This window comes from Sphaeramia orbicularis, chromosome 6, assembly GCF_902148855.1.
Source record: "Sphaeramia orbicularis chromosome 6, fSphaOr1.1, whole genome shotgun sequence".
In the NCBI taxonomy this organism is placed as follows: Eukaryota; Metazoa; Chordata; class Actinopteri; order Kurtiformes; family Apogonidae; genus Sphaeramia; species Sphaeramia orbicularis.
This window is the reverse complement of record NC_043962.1, coordinates 48,201,594-48,217,285: the sequence shown is the minus strand read 5'-3', so window position 1 is coordinate 48,217,285 and position 15,692 is coordinate 48,201,594. Positions and strand designations below refer to the sequence as shown.

General features: G+C 38.8%; 1 protein-coding gene across 22 annotated transcripts in view; it reads left to right on the top strand.

The window, feature by feature from the left end:
- LOC115421065 (neuronal cell adhesion molecule-like) overlaps window positions 1-15,692 on the top strand; it is an 86,198-nt gene that overhangs the window by 48,990 nt on the left and 21,516 nt on the right. For 8 of the 22 annotated variants that reach the window (XM_030136742.1, XM_030136756.1, XM_030136755.1 and 5 more), the window contains exons 3-15: window positions 7,412-7,587; window positions 8,175-8,186; window positions 8,703-8,808; window positions 9,590-9,783; window positions 9,911-9,946; window positions 10,181-10,303; window positions 11,898-12,068; window positions 12,591-12,647; window positions 13,717-13,828; window positions 13,929-14,113; window positions 14,434-14,568; window positions 15,392-15,535; window positions 15,634-15,692. The exon at window positions 15,634-15,692 is cut by the window's right edge and continues 53 nt beyond it. In XM_030136742.1, coding sequence (XP_029992602.1) covers window positions 7,506-7,587; window positions 8,175-8,186; window positions 8,703-8,808; window positions 9,590-9,783; window positions 9,911-9,946; window positions 10,181-10,303; window positions 11,898-12,068; window positions 12,591-12,647; window positions 13,717-13,828; window positions 13,929-14,113; window positions 14,434-14,568; window positions 15,392-15,535; window positions 15,634-15,692 — 1,416 coding nt within the window. In that variant the 5' untranslated portion in view covers window positions 7,412-7,505. The remainder of the gene's footprint in view (window positions 1-7,411; window positions 7,588-8,174; window positions 8,187-8,702; window positions 8,809-9,589; window positions 9,784-9,910; window positions 9,947-10,180; window positions 10,304-11,897; window positions 12,069-12,590; window positions 12,648-13,716; window positions 13,829-13,928; window positions 14,114-14,433; window positions 14,569-15,391; window positions 15,536-15,633) is intronic. The other 14 variants (XM_030136748.1, XM_030136753.1, XM_030136743.1 and 11 more) reach the window with 6 other exon arrangements.

Sequence of the window (15,692 nt, the reverse complement as noted above, 5' to 3'; positions counted from 1 at the left end):
TTGTTTGAATTGTGTCACCACTATCACGTGATGTTTGTCAATTTAAAATCTAACTCTACGTGCCAGGAAAATCATTGTTTACAGCATAGATAGTGAAGAAAGATCTAGTTTGGTGCTAAACTTAATGAATCGCACAGGCATGATGCACATTACCAACACCAAACAGCTGCTACTTTTGCACGTTTTACCTCAACCTTTGAGAACGAAGTGAAAAAGCATTAAAGAGGTGAAAATCCATCCAGTCTGATTATGTTGAAGCTACAGAGACATTTTTAGACTCTGAACAGATCATGGACAGGGACAGTTATGATGTCACTTCCTTGACTTTCAGGTGTGTAGTCTTTCTATTTACATATTTTCAGTCTTATACTTCAACAATTTTACAACAAACTGAGACTTTATTGACTTGTAAAATTATCTTTTAATTTGATAAACATCATATGTATAAATTATGCATAATTACTTGCCTCTCATTATTGACTGCAGTACATTTTTTATTTGTGCCCATGGGACACAAGCAGAAAGGGCAGGAGTTTGACTCTCTTGGCTCTATATTAGTCATTACAAAACTCTTAATGTCCATGACTATATTGTACAATTATAAGCCATCAGCTAAGGGTTTTTCCTTTAGTACATTTCTAAATGTTGTTTCTTTATATGTTGTAAATGAGGAAGATGTTGTACATGAGTCACATTCTTAATATGCTTTGCTCAGTATGGACTTAATATGGTATAGTGTAAGGCATTAACATACAACAGCAACAGCCATTCTTCCTTTATAGCTCTAATAGTCTTATGCACTACATTTTGATTATGTCCATATTAGGGCTTTAACATTTTAACATTAAGTCTGTGTAGCTTAGAATAGGCACATTATTCTGAAATGAGGTCTTGTTCTTCTGTAAATCAAGCACCAAAAACACAAGAGCCTAAATGTCTCATGAAGCTCAGATTAATGAATGATGTTGATCAGAAGTCCAAGTATAGTTGCTGTTTCTATCTGATTTTGAACCAACAGGAGGAACAGGGAGGACACAAACAACACTTTAACAGTGCAGCAGATGGGTGAAAGATCACACTTTGTCTATCTTTGTACAGTGCAGTTGAAAAGCAGTGGCGTGTTTTTGAGCTGCAGGGTCTCCCTGAACAACAGGACCCCAATTCATATGTTAACCACACCAATTATTTGCATACGGTCCCCCAATTATAAAAGCTAATGAGAAGATTATGGGAAACGCGCGCTGAAGCTGGCCGCAGACTTTCCATTGAGATCCAGTAGCCACGGTAAGAGGCCTGTGAGAGGTATTAGTCAAAGCCACTGAACATTCAGCCCTACACAAACACATGATGGCTGTAATTCATTTTACTGCCAATGCCTGTCTAGTACGTTTCTAGTGTCAGAGTCACAGAAACAAATGGCTGACTGTTTGTAAATAAGTGCTGTGGTTAAGGTGGGTGGTCGTGGGGCTTCGGGGTCCACATTTGATTTATTTTGCTGAAAAACAGATTGTAGATTTTCACATTACACTCATAAGCAAGAACAGAAGTGAAACAGGCTCACTAATCGCTGAGTTTTGTAATAGATAATGACCAGCAAAACCTTTAAATTGTTTGTCCTTCCTGACCGAAAAAAATATTGGATTTGATGTTCATGGTGTAGAGGCATTACACAAATAACAGATATGAGCAAAATGGAGTGAGATGCCATCACTTTCCAATCTGGACAAGATGCCCAGATGTAGTGAAATATGTTTTGTGAAATATCTGGATCAGTGTAGATGGTGCATATGACTTCGTGCCCTAAACTTTGGAACTTCTTCCCCTGAGAAATCATGGTTTCAGAATCAGTCTCGATTTTTAAAAGTCGTCTATTTTTAACTGATATTTTTATAATGCCCCAACTATGTTTTTTCACTGGTAGATTTGTTATTATTAAATAAAATGTTACTTACTAATAACATTAAGTAATTGTATGAATATACTTTTTGGCTTTTAAGAAATAACAACTTGACTATTTCATACAAAGCTAAATATTGCACAAGTGGTCTTTTGTTTTTAAGTACTGCCCTTATTTATTAGATGTCTCCTTTATTTATATGTGTTTTATGTGCCTTCATTTTATACATTAATTTTTGTAGACTATAAGATGTTAATCAGAGGTTTTATGTTATTTCTGACTACTACATTATTAGATGTGTTGTTCCATTATTTTAACGTTATGCTGCGGGACCTGGAGTCACAGATGTCATTGTTTAATGAGCCAACATGAGAATACAAATGACAATCAAGTGATATTTAAACCACTAACGTTTGCAGCAACAAAGTAACTATATGCACATAATATCCTACTGGAAACAAATCTAAAATATCACATTACTATATGACGGTGAAATATCTCCAGTGTTTTTCACACCATGTGAGCTGGTGTGAAAAACACTGGATTTAGCTCTGGTTCTAAATGTCAAGAAAGCTATTTAGTTAGTTAAGTAACAAACTAAAGTAAGTTCACTATAACTTTAAAAAAAATTATCAACTGTCTTCAATTTACACCCTGTTTGACTGTGTATTTCCAAAATCTGGTGAGTGAATGACTGTGTCACTGCCATCTGTAGTTTGACCATTCAGACATCCAGCCACTCCCCCATCAATATTGAATGGCAGAGAGAAGCGGGCATGCAGCCCTAAGCCTGAACACCCATACAGTGACATCCTGCCCTGCAGTGGGAGCACCCGGCAGGCTCAGAAAAGTAAACCCTTCCAACCGTATCCGTTTTCTCATCACCGCCTTCCTGAGCGCTGTGCCGTTCTCATCATTATACCCCCACTTTTACCCATCTGTAGGGGATCCCTGCTGCTCCATTAAGACCGAACTGGGGCTCACAAACCTCTGATTGCACGAGCCATCAATAGCATTGATTATAGGAGTTAATTAGGGTGTTTAGTAAGAGATGAAACTTGACTTTTATGGTAGAAGTTTAACCTGCACAGTACTGATGCAACAGCAGTAATTCTGTCAGTGTTGCATTATTGCATCATTATTGTTTGCCACCAACAATACCAGTATCTTCACTTGTAGGGTGTAGTATTTTGTGCAGCTGTGAGGAAAATAGAATTGGGCCTTTTTCCCTACTGACTACTATTCATTTGTGCCATGGTGTTCTGCAATTCTCAGTCCTCGTGGCCCTGTCAGCTCCATCTGGGTCCTCAGACGTGTCTTGACCCTCATGTTCTGCAGCCAGTGTGTGAATGTGTGTCAATGTGTATTTACTTATGTGTGTGTGTGTGTGTAGCGCTGTATATGTGCTACTTCTGTGACATGTGCACAAAACCAATTAGTTTTGGGATGGTGAAGTAGCTGGCCATGGGAAAATGACAATGGGGTAATTGAAGAGGCTGACTGAATGAGAGGCCAGACGGCTCAATGCAGCTTTTACACAAGAGCTGAGTGTTTTCTCCACGGACAAAATGAACAGAGAAAAGTCCTGACTGAAGGTGGTCTTGTATAGTTGTAGACAGTAATTGCCATTGCAGTTTTTCCCTTTTTTTTTTGGGCAAAATTATTAGCCTTTATTTAACCAGGAAAAAAACTAACTTGCTTAAATAGAAAAAAATCTCTTGTCCAGGCCAACACAGCAGCAGCAAAAGTTACATTCATTTATTCATTCAGTCTTGTGGCGACAGTGGTATCCACTGCACCGCCGTGTTGCCCAAGAAGTTACAGACATTACAGAAGTTACAGAAAGTATAATTTGCAAATATTGAAGGTGTTGAGTATTTATAAGGCATGTTATTTACAATTAAATCAATTAAAGATTACTTCTGAGGAGCCCTCATGCTCAGTCTACTTGGACTGTCCCCAATCTGAAACAGATTCAAAGCATCAAAGTGGGCTTTGCCATCATCTGGTACTGGATGCAACTAGTTACAATTTAAGTCACCCAAGACCATTATCTCCGTATAGTAAAGATCAGTTATGAGATGAATTAAAGTGGATAGAGCACCAATTTCAGCTGTGGGTGTCCTATATCATCCTACAACAACAGTTATATGTATTTTCTTATTTAACCTTTATTTAAACAGGAAAGCCCTTGAGGTAAAGTCTCTTTTTCGAGGGAGTCCTGACATGTAAGGATTTGAAAACCTCAAGATCAAATACTAGAAACTCAAAATGCCTGCTTACTAAAACTTTTACACAAAACCTGTTTACAAAGATTGCAATACCAAACCCTTTCTGAGATGCTCAGTCCTCTAAACATTGTACCCATCATACGAATATCCTTGTTTAAAATAGATTTTGGTAACCAGCTTTCCGAAAAAGATCATTGCTATATAATTTAAGGAATGCTACAAAGACAATTTTTTTAAAACTGTTTTGGCACCCTACAACAATGTTCAAAAAGCACTGTCTACATATGTAATATTTAAGTCAGTAATATTTCTTTCTGGTAAACAGAAGTGTGGTAGTTTTGGTACTGTCCAGAGCTGGAGCTGTAGAAAACCCATTGAAGAGACTCCTTAAACTTTCTTTACTTGAACAGTTTGTATGTCTGTGTATCAATTTTTAAGTATTGCACAGAAATAATCAAAAGTGTCCGCCTTAAATGTATTGAACATTTGAAAACCTTTGGAAACAATCCCAAAACCACAAGGTTAAAACTAAAACACATATTGATTGAACAGTCTGGGAGTCGAGATTGTGAAGTAGTGGCTTTAATGGAAGATGTGTCCTAAAGTAAGACAGTTAGGCCGCTTATCGTCCTTTTGACATCATATATTAAAGAACAAAAGACGTCCTCTTGGGTCTTAACCTCCCCACCAACCTGTGTGGATTTTTCTAAAAGACCATTTCCTTTTCGATTTTATCAGCCGTCTGACAACTTTTGGCACAGCGCTCCAAACAGTACCCTGTTTTTATCTCAGCCTCAGCAGTCTGCACTGAAGCAAGCTTTATTGACTTAGGCTTTTCCTGATCTGTCAGCACAAGATGCACTGGAGGGTTTTACAATAGTGATGGATATTTTCTGATTATGTGTCCTTTTCAATGCACTATACCTTCAAATCAGAACTGAGTTCTGCTCCTCCAAGAATAACATGAAATCTGTGTATTAGTACTGTATTTGTCCTTTCTTGTCAGGATGTTGGTATTTTCCAGTCCTTGTCTTAAGGGTTTCCACTGTGGTCCCCCTGTCAGAAGAATGGGAGGGGTTGGCCCGGTATCAGTGGAGCTCACAGGGATAATTATAGCACACATGCATGCAGACACACATACAGTACGCACATAAAGACACACAAACTGACCGACTAGAGCTGAGCTGCTACACCTCATTAAACTGGGAAATGAATCCTGGATGAAGCCCTGGCTCCTATCCAGATAAGAATCACCAGGCTTTCTGGGAGTCTCCATAAAATTTATAATTAACACATTTATTCTCTTGCTGTCACAGGGTGCGTTTCATTTTTTTTTTTTTTTTTTTTTTTTTTAACCTGATACTGTGCGGCGGCAAGTTTAGTCTGTATCTTAATATTTTTATATGAATTTATACATATTATGATCTCAGCATCTTGATATTAATGAGATTTTACTTTAAGAAAATTTGATTGACAGAGAGAAATAATTAGGGTATTAAATAGTGCCAATCATCATGAATATGACGAATGATATTTCCTTGACATCTAGCAGCTTGGAAATAAACATTGATGGCTTGAGTCTGTTGCAGGTTTGGTGCTCAGTATGGGTTCAGCAACCCTGCCTGCAGCCTGCAAATGAGCTTGATCAAATTGCCCCCATGGATCTTTTTATGTCAGATCCCAAGCCAGAGCTGCCTGATGGTATACACAGCAGTGTGATTGGCCGCCCTAGGCGAATAATACCGGCACTCCCCAGAGAGGTGTAGTTGAGGCCTGGGGCAGCAGACGTTAGCCTCGGTTTCTTCCCCTGCTGCCAGACACTGGCTTTGGGGCCGGTACTGACTCATGACTGTAGGGCAGCACTAACAAATACACAAGCTCCCAGAGGACAACCCAGGTCTGACTGCATTTCTGTTTAGCCTCTGGTTCTAGACACACTTTCCATCAGCTTCAACTGCAGACCTGACCTGTTCCAAACACCCGAAGGCAGGGTGGAGCAACACTGCTGCACATTTAATGGGCTCAGTACGATTCTTTCATGCAGTAACCAGCATTAATATCACAAATTTGATACTGTGCTTTTGAGATAAGGCAGCAAATTAGTCTGCCTGAGCTCTAAATTAAGCTGTGACATTTTAATGCTGTGCCTGTGGATGTCTTGGGCAAGACAGGCAGAAGAGCCGCATACAAACAGACTATTGTGCAATTGTTAAAAAGGCAGAAGACGACAAAGTTTTATTTCTTCATTCTTTTTGACGGCATTGCTCACATTTATGCAAATTCTGAATTAGACCTATCATTTCTTTGTGACTGTGTTCAGTAATGCAGCTATATACAATTAAAATTGGTTTTATCTGTTTATGTGGTGTTTTTCTTTTTTTTTTATTCTTTCCTGGCTTTGTGGCAGAAAATAATTGCTGCTGGTTAGGCTGAGATGTGATATGGCAACACTGAAACACTGAGCTGTCTGGCACCAAGGGAGGAATTTACAACATTTTCACTATATTTCTGTTTTATTTCCCAGTCTATTCACAGAAAACCTAAAGTGCTTTCTAAGACTAATATTGTGATAGAAGCTTAATGAGATTACACCATGTAACAAAAGAAAATCCTCACTCAATTAACACCTAATCAATGGCCAATTAGCCTTTCACTAGTAAGTTCAAACTTGCAAACAAGTCACCTCACTTGAACCTAAAACCCCAATGCACTGGCACCATCTGTTGCCATTGAGTTACTGAACGACAAAGATCTAAGTGTCTCTAAAATGTTCAATTACACACTATCTTTCCCACAACAAGTCTGAATGAAAGAATGATGATTCAGTGTCTGAAATGCGACCTGATTGTGTATCAGCTGGCTTAGAGACCCGGTCCATCAAACTGATAAAGCTGAGACTAAAATGGAAAGTAAAGTGTCCCCTTGTCTTGTCCCTCGGCGTGTAATCTGCCTGCTGATATGATCGATATGGCAGAGATGGCGTCATGGCTACGGCAGTGATTAGCCAAGCAAAATGAGCCCATGTGTGCCGCTTCGGTCCCTATTGGAGTGCACTAGATCTAAAAGATAGCTTCCAGCAAACTGCACTGCATGGCAACAAACATTGATCTGTGGCCAGAGCTGGATCTATGCATGCCTGTCTCACTCCCTCTGTGTGTCTTTCACCAGCTGATGAAGACAAAAAAGAACAAACCCAGTATTATGATTGATTATTGCAGTAAGTGGATATGCCACATAACCAGGGGATCTCTGCTCATACTTCTCCGTCTTTCTCTTCCTGTAGTCGTGAATGTGCACGTGTCCTCAGACAGTGTGACTGAGGAGCGAGGCAGGGATTCGTTGTATTTGGGGGCAGACCTTCGCGTCACACACTGACGATGGAGAGGAGGGGGATGGATGCAGCACTGCTCCTGCTTTTCCTGGGACATCTAACTGCGGCGCTGGAGGTCCCACTAGACCGTAAGGCAACACATCACACGCCTCAGAAACACTTTCAAGTCTGGGGGAAATTGAATCGATTGAAGTCATTTTTTTTCATCTGAGACAATTACTCCGTCCAGTAATCTAATCAGTTAGTCATTTCAATCATTTGCCAGGAAAAAAATGCTGAATATGTAACATTTACAGCCTGAAAAATGATGATGTGTTTTTTTTATTTTCCACCTTCTTGCATGACAGTAAAAGTAACCTGTAGCCTTTGGATCATTGATTGGAAAAAGCAACACATTTCATATCTAACCCAGAGGTCTAGTGGTTATAATTTGCATTTTTCTCACCCATAAAACTCCAATTAGTTGACATTTTTATCCTCACCTCTTCACATAAAATTTCCCCTTTTTAATTCTTTATTGTAAGTAGCTCAGAAAAGACATCCTATCATTATTTGACACATGTGCGCTAAACTATGTATTGATTGACTTCATTGGGAAATGAAAACAGATGCCTCCGGCCTTGTTCACCACTTGTTTTCACCACTAATGTCTGGTTTTCTTTGTTGTCACAATTTGATTTTTCTTTTTTGCTGGTTCTTGGGGGAAACACTAAAGTTCAGCAAGGATGTAAGTCCAGAAAGAGTGTACAAGTACAGAGCAGCCTGTGCTAATGCTTTGTGTTCATATATTTTGTTTTATTCTTATATTTTTTAGGATTTTGAGTGTGATTTGAAGTGGACTTTAGCATCTTGCATGCAGTGCTTTTTTCTTTGTTTTCTGTTTTCTTGTTTGTGTTTCTGCAGTGCTAGAGCATTTTCCATGGAGCAATAATGCAAACAGCATGAATTCTGATATCATTTATTTTTCCATAGTCCATTAGTTATCTTCCCAGCACTGAAAGGAATACATTAGGCTTCAGATCATTACAGTGAAGTGAAATGTACCTGAGTGCGCTGCATGCTGTTATACATGTTATGAGCGCTTTTTTGTGTCTGTCAGCAAACAGTCCTCTGGTATGATTCAGTGTGGTAAGTCTGCATGTGATTGGTAATGACTTATGCGGTCAATACAAGCAAAATAAAAAGGCTTAGTTATGCATTAAAGGTCATGATTGAATATCACCTTTTTTCTGATCGCCTTTAGTGCCTCAGCCGCCGACCTTAACTCACCAGTCCCCGAAGGATTACATCATCGACCCACGGGAGAACATTATAATCCACTGTGAGGCAAAGGGAAAGCCTCACCCCAGGTACAGATATGTGTTTTGGGTTTTTTTTTTTCATTTATAATGATGTAACTTAGAAAAATACTCCAGATGTAGATTCAGCCTCTAAATGTCAAACTTCAGTTACAAAAAGAGCCTCATTAGATGGCAAGTCTGCTGAAATCCTGCTGAAAAAATGGCCTGTTTCCTATCTGGTTCAGTCAATCTTCATAAATAGAGACAGTATTCTATTCCTGCATGCTGCCCTTGCCTGTGTGTGTTTATTAATGCATATTTGTTAACAGATATAACTTTCCTTCTGAAAACGTTTCATTACTAAAACTGCTTGTCATTTATTTCCTCCCAATGCACCTACTGCCTCCTATGCATACCTGCAGGAGGCATTATGCATCACACAATAACCACTTAAATTGACTTCTGATGTTATAGTGTGCACTATTCTGGACATTAAGGCGCATAATGGAAGAACTCTTGTTCATGTCTTCTGCCACTTGTATTGTATTTCTGTATTTTTTGTTAAGCAGCAAAAATATACAGATGTTTTTTCAGCAAAAAATTAACTCACTGTTAGTGTTGGGGGATACAGCAAAATGTCATGGGTTTGTGGTTTCAGGTTATTTTTTCCAGTTTAACTGGAAACGAAATAATCTACACAGTATTAAATTACAAAAATATAAAAACATGTGCACTGTAACGTAACAATAAGCATTTTTCTTACCTTTTTGTACCTTTGTAAAGCCTAGCCCTGTATTGCATCACAGTGTAAATGGCCACACTATTATAACTCCTCTATCTGCTTCTTTAGCTTCTCCTGGACGAGAAATGGGACCCATTTTGACATCGACCAGGACCCTAATGTGAACATGAGGCCCCACTCCGGTACCATGGTTGTAGACATCAGCCGAGAGAAGGTGGAACATTACGAAGGGGTGTACCAGTGCACGGCTAGGAACAAACACGGAACCGCTGTTTCCAACAACATTGTCGTACGACAATCCCGTAAGAAATTCAAAGCAGTTTATGCTCTCTTTTTTTTAGCATTTTCATTCTGTTTTATTGTCTGAATTCCTTCCATATCTCACATCACAAATAAATGTGTGTCATTTCTCATTTTCTAACATTTAAGTTGCATTTTCCATCTTAAGAACGCTACTTCTAGAAGGTAAAAGTTGCACAGAGAAAGCAGCATGTTTTAGTTTTGATCTAAATAGTAACTAGAGCTGACGATCCACTTGTATTTCTCCCCTAGCATATTGTGACTCTGCTCCTTTCCCCCTCCATCTTGCCTTATTGCCCCTGTCATCATGTCAACGACCTTCCATTAGCCCCCATATTACATGTCAAATTCGAAGACTCTTCAACCACTGATGTGCTTTCACTTCTATAACCAATGCAGGGTCTCCCTTGTGGTCAAAGGAGAGAATTAAGCCAATTGTCGTGCAGGAGGGTGTGTCCTTGGTGTTGCCATGTCGACCTCCTGCTGGTCTACCTCCTCCCATTATATTTTGGATGGACAACAGTAAGGACTACACACACTTAATAACGCACTGTTGCAAACAGAAGTGTTTTCTTGTTTAAAAAAATCTGTTTTTGGTGTCAAAATATGCATATTAGTTTCTTACAGTTAAAGCCCTACATGAGGCAATTTAATGTGTCATATTCATATAATATTTGTAGATTTTAGTCTAATTAATCAATCAATCAAATCAAATTTTATTTATATAGTGCCAAATCATAACAAAAGTGATCTCATGACACTTTACATATAGAACTGGTCGAAATCAGACTGTCAAGCCAATTTACAGAACCCAACAGAATTAAGAGTCATGAAGTGTGACAATAACACTCTAATGTTGTTGTGAAGTCAGAAGTTAACACAGGTGTCAAATTTGGTCATGCAAATGTAATGTAAGGACACTATCATACTTAAATGGGTGATCAAATTTTGATCCAGGTTAAGCATCATCAATCAATCAAATTTCATTTTATTTTTGTAGTGCCAAATCATAACAAAATTTATCTCATGACTTTTACAGTCATTATCATGTCAGTCCACCCTCTAAAAAATAAGCACACATATTTTCCCACTTGGCCTTTTATTGTTTCAAGGCAGATAGTTTGACTTGGATTTTGTGTTAAATACTCATAGATTTGAGTCCTTTTTTGGTGCTGACAATATTAAAAATGAATTTAAACAAAAAGCAGCGATGTTGCTCAGTATGTTTACATGCACATGTTCCACTCGTATTCTGCATCGTGTTCTGAATTTGTGTCTTTTAATCAGCACATTGGGTTTGGATTTTTTTCAGGATGGTGCATTTTCTGAGTGATATAAGTTGGATATGCTGAAATTATTCGGATTTATGAGGACTCTTTGGACATGTTTACAGGGCATTTAGAATATGAATCTCATCTGTGGATTCTATCGCAGCAGCTCTAAAATGAAGCCAAATGTAGGAGTTGTGGACCCACTGATGGCCACATGGGATGGCTCCAAAAAAAGCCCTGGCTCCCATACACTTAACAGCCAAGTTCTTAGTCAGCTTTTTTTTTTTTTTTCTAGGACTCATTTCAGTCTTTTCTACTTTATTCGGAACCTCTCATAAGTGTATTCGTGGTCAATTTTTCCTCTGTTTGTCAGATCTCATGTTAAATCGAATTTTTGTGACAGACAGCATCTGTTTACACTCAGTTGGAGTAAGGACAGAGATCCACCCAGGGAAAATGGATCCTTAAAAGAAAAGTTCACTTTTCTGGTCAGAAGAACAAACAAACCTATGCACAAATATTACAAAGCTGACCTTTCAAGATGGTGTTTGAGGGAATGAAAGAGGGAGGCTGTGTTTGTTCAGTGGATTAATTGCTACCAGTGGACATTTTTGCAGAAATGCACTGCTGCATGTTCATTTTCATTAAGCAGCTTATTAGGAATTAGCACAAAAACTGGGATATTAATGTGCATATAAACATAGCTATAGTTACAATCATCGCAACAGATTTTGAGCATATTTTTTGTCTATATAGGAACTAGTAGCTCAAAGAAAGTGTCTGTGGCTCACTTGTATTGTAGCATCGTGAATTTAAACGAATAATGAAATTGCTGTACATTTCAGATTTCCAGAGGCTGCCTCAGAGCAGCAGGGTGTCTCAGTCCCTAAATGGAGACCTTTACTTCTCTAATGTGCTCCGGGAGGACTCCAGAAATGACTACATCTGCTACGCACGCTTCCCACACACACAGACCATCCAGCAGAAACAGCCCATCACCGTCAAGGTCCTCAACCGTAAGTCTGACTGCGCGAGAGGCGAGAAAAGCGACCAAACGGACCAAGGATAGAATGAGCCAGCACAGCTGAGATGCACAGAGCATGACTTTGTTTATGTGTAATGTGTTTGCATGAGTGGGACTTCATTAACAGTAGTATGTATTAGCGTGACTGCGTAGGAGGAAAACAGCGTTTCCTATTTCTGATTCCCTCCACAGAGACGCCAATGGTCGTTATACCACTGAAAAGACATGTTGTCAGATCTTGCCTTGCCCTCTGCATTATCTGCCAGGCAGGCGTTCATTTCATTACTTCTGTGCAATCTTCTCAACAACAAAGACTGCTCTCATTCAGTCGTCCATTTAAATTCTGTTCTTCCATTAGCCTGCCAGATTTATATGCCAATCATTCCTCACTGACAGTTTTACACTGAACATTCATGTTAAGTTGCTAAAGCTTGCCTTTATGTGATGTTTTTATTGTGCTGTTTGGCTTGATGATTTCAACTTGTGGCATGTTTGATTTTCTGTTGTGTTACAGTGGATGCAATCAATGACACAATGGCAGCTTTTTACAATGACACTGATTTATTTAGTGGTGAGTTTTGGCACCCCCTAGTGTTTACCCTCAACCTAGAGCTCCAAACTCCAGCTCTTACCCACTAACACTAACCTCTTCAACCCAACAATCTCTGGCTGGTGGCACTGATTTATGTGCTGGTGAAATGAGGCGCCCTCTAGTGTTTACCCCAACTGTAGAACTCAACACTAGTGATTACCCTCCAACACTAACCTTCAAACCCAAAAACACTATTTCACTTTTCCCTTTTGTCCCTCCTGCTCTATCCAATCAAAAACCTTTATTAGCTCCAAATCTTTCCCTCCATGATTCACTTGCATGATTCTTCTACTATGAGCTGAACTGACTGTACCTTGGATGTGTGCAATTTTAGTATTAATACAACAAAACAACGATCAAAAAGCAAATTAATATTAAATTCTACTTAGCAGTGAACAAAATACAACATAATACGACTTTAAGACATAGACACACCTTCCTTTTTCAGCTTTCAGCTTTCAAGTCTTCATTTCCAGAATCCTGCTGCTCACACATATACTTGTTCATCTTTGTCACAATCATTTCCTTGTCATGTCTTATTGATCAGAAAATCCTCAGTTTGGATCTATATGTAAATAATTAAAAATACACCAGACTGAAACATCAGTCATGTTAGCTGTAGATACAGATTAGTGGCAGGGTGCAAGGAGTTAACATGGCAATCACCATAAATATTTCCTCAGATTATTTCAATATTAGTTTAGAGTATTATTTTTAACAAATTTAGTGGCAGAGACCAAATCTTCATCATGTCTGGACTGCACTTTTTTTTATGCTGACTTTTATTATAACCCCAGAGGGCATTTAATTGGCAACAAATACCTTCAAAACCAGAGCAATATAGGTTAACACAGCTATAAATTTTACATCTAACTATAAAAAAAGAGAATGGTGATGTGCAGTTAAATGGGTTAGTGGCTTTGTATTGTAGCATCAGTGTAATCTCTGTTGCTTTGTGCAGCCAGACAGCAAAGTGGAAGGAGATTTGTGAAGGTGAAGGACCTCTTCTTTCACTTTATCTTACTGGTGTGTATCTGTGTAACTGCAGAAGACCCAGTGGATGAGAGGCGACCAACCTTCCTCACCCCATCTGGTCCTTCTAGCTCTAAGATGGTGTTGAGAGGACAGGTGCTGGAGATGGAGTGTATCGCAGAAGGACTGTAAGTAAAAGAATCCACCATTACCGCGGTTATGAAGTACCCACCTGTTCAAGGGTCATTGCAATCACTGTCTTTGTCTCTCCTCGCCCCTTGAATTTAGTCCCACCCCTGAAATCTCCTGGACCAAAATCAGCGGTGATCTCCCTGCCAAGCGCACAGCCTTCCTGCACTACCAGAAAACTCTGCGTATCGTCAATGTGTCGGAGTCAGATGCAGGAGATTACCGCTGCACAGCCAGGAACCGACACGGCTTTGTGCACCACACCATCCACGTCACAGTCAAAGGTGATGAAACGCACAGTATCCCATCAGGCCATGCACCATGTGGCTGTAGAAAGTCTTTCTTTCTTTCTTTCTTTCTTTCTTTCTTTCTTTCTTTCTTTCTTTCTTTCTTTCTTTCTTCTTTCTTTCTTTCTTTCTTTCTTTCTTTCTTTTTCTTTCTTTCTGTCTTTCTTTCTTTCTTTCTTTCTTTCTTTCTTTCTTTCTTTCTTTCTTTCTTTCCACTCTCCTTCTATCCCATAATTGATTTATACACAGATGCCAACAGGGCAGCATGTTCAGTGATTAATTCTCCAGCCTTCTGCTGTGCTCTGTTCTATTTTCAGCTGCTCCATATTGGATCAGTGGTGCTCCCAAAAACCTTGTTTTAGCTCCAGGAGAGAATGGTGTGTTGACCTGCAGGGCCAGTGGCACGCCCAAACCTTCCATCACCTGGGCCATGAACGGCATCCCCATAGAGAGTGAGTGTGGCTTCAATCTAAAACTCAATTTCCACTCTCATTGCCATTTTTATATTCAATATAGGTTGAGCAATTTCTTATTCCTTTTCATTAAATGTTATGTAAGATTCACAGATTTCATTTGTGACTTAGCATTGTGTGACTTTGCTTTGTGTTTTTTAAATTTTGTGGTATCTAATATTACTTACAGCGCTGTTTGATATACTTATTTCAAATGCTTCTCTATGATTTTTTTCTATTTCATTTTAAAATATGCCTAACCTTTCACATAAACCAGAAGCTATAAAAAATAAATGTAACAGATAGATAGAAACACTTTATTTATCCCTTCAGTTAAATTCATCAGTCTATAGCTTTTGCTGTACAGCTCATCGCTCCTGATACACAATAAAACAAAATTAAACTCAGTATATTCTAGTAAGTAGTATCAATAGTATTAGTATTTATATAGTTATTTCCTTTGGATACCCTCTGCAATAATGTAGTTTTCCTGGGGTCCGCACAACAACAAGAAGATTCAAACATTACTGACCTCAACCAACAATAAGTGAAAAAGAATAATAAATGTAGTATTTAGTTGCAACATTAGTTAATATCACAAACACAAATGAAAGAAGACGTGCAAACAATCCATTATTGACACTATCCATTAATAAGTAAACTAACTTGAGTGGACTGTCTAGTGGATACCCAATTCAGTATCATATCAGCACTAGCTCAACAACAACAACTTAACCCATAAGTATAATGTGTTTACCTTTAGATTAATTGAGAATGTGCACAGCTACTTTTACATTATTTACACCCTGTTTGTCATGAACAGATTCTCCTAAGGATTTTAGCAGGAAAGTAGAGGATGACACCGTCATATTCACTGATGTGCAAGTTGGATCCAGCGCTGTCTACCAGTGTAACGTGTCCAACGACTATGGTTACCTCCTATCCAACGCGTTTGTCAATGTGCTTTGTGAGTTCAATACACTGAGTCCATCTATATTAAAACACTGTTTCCATTTACATTGATTTCTGTGTTATAACATTGCAATAATTGCTGTCTCACTGCAGCGGAGCCACCAAGAGTGCTGACACCAGCCCACAAAGTGTATCAGGTCATCCGGAATCAT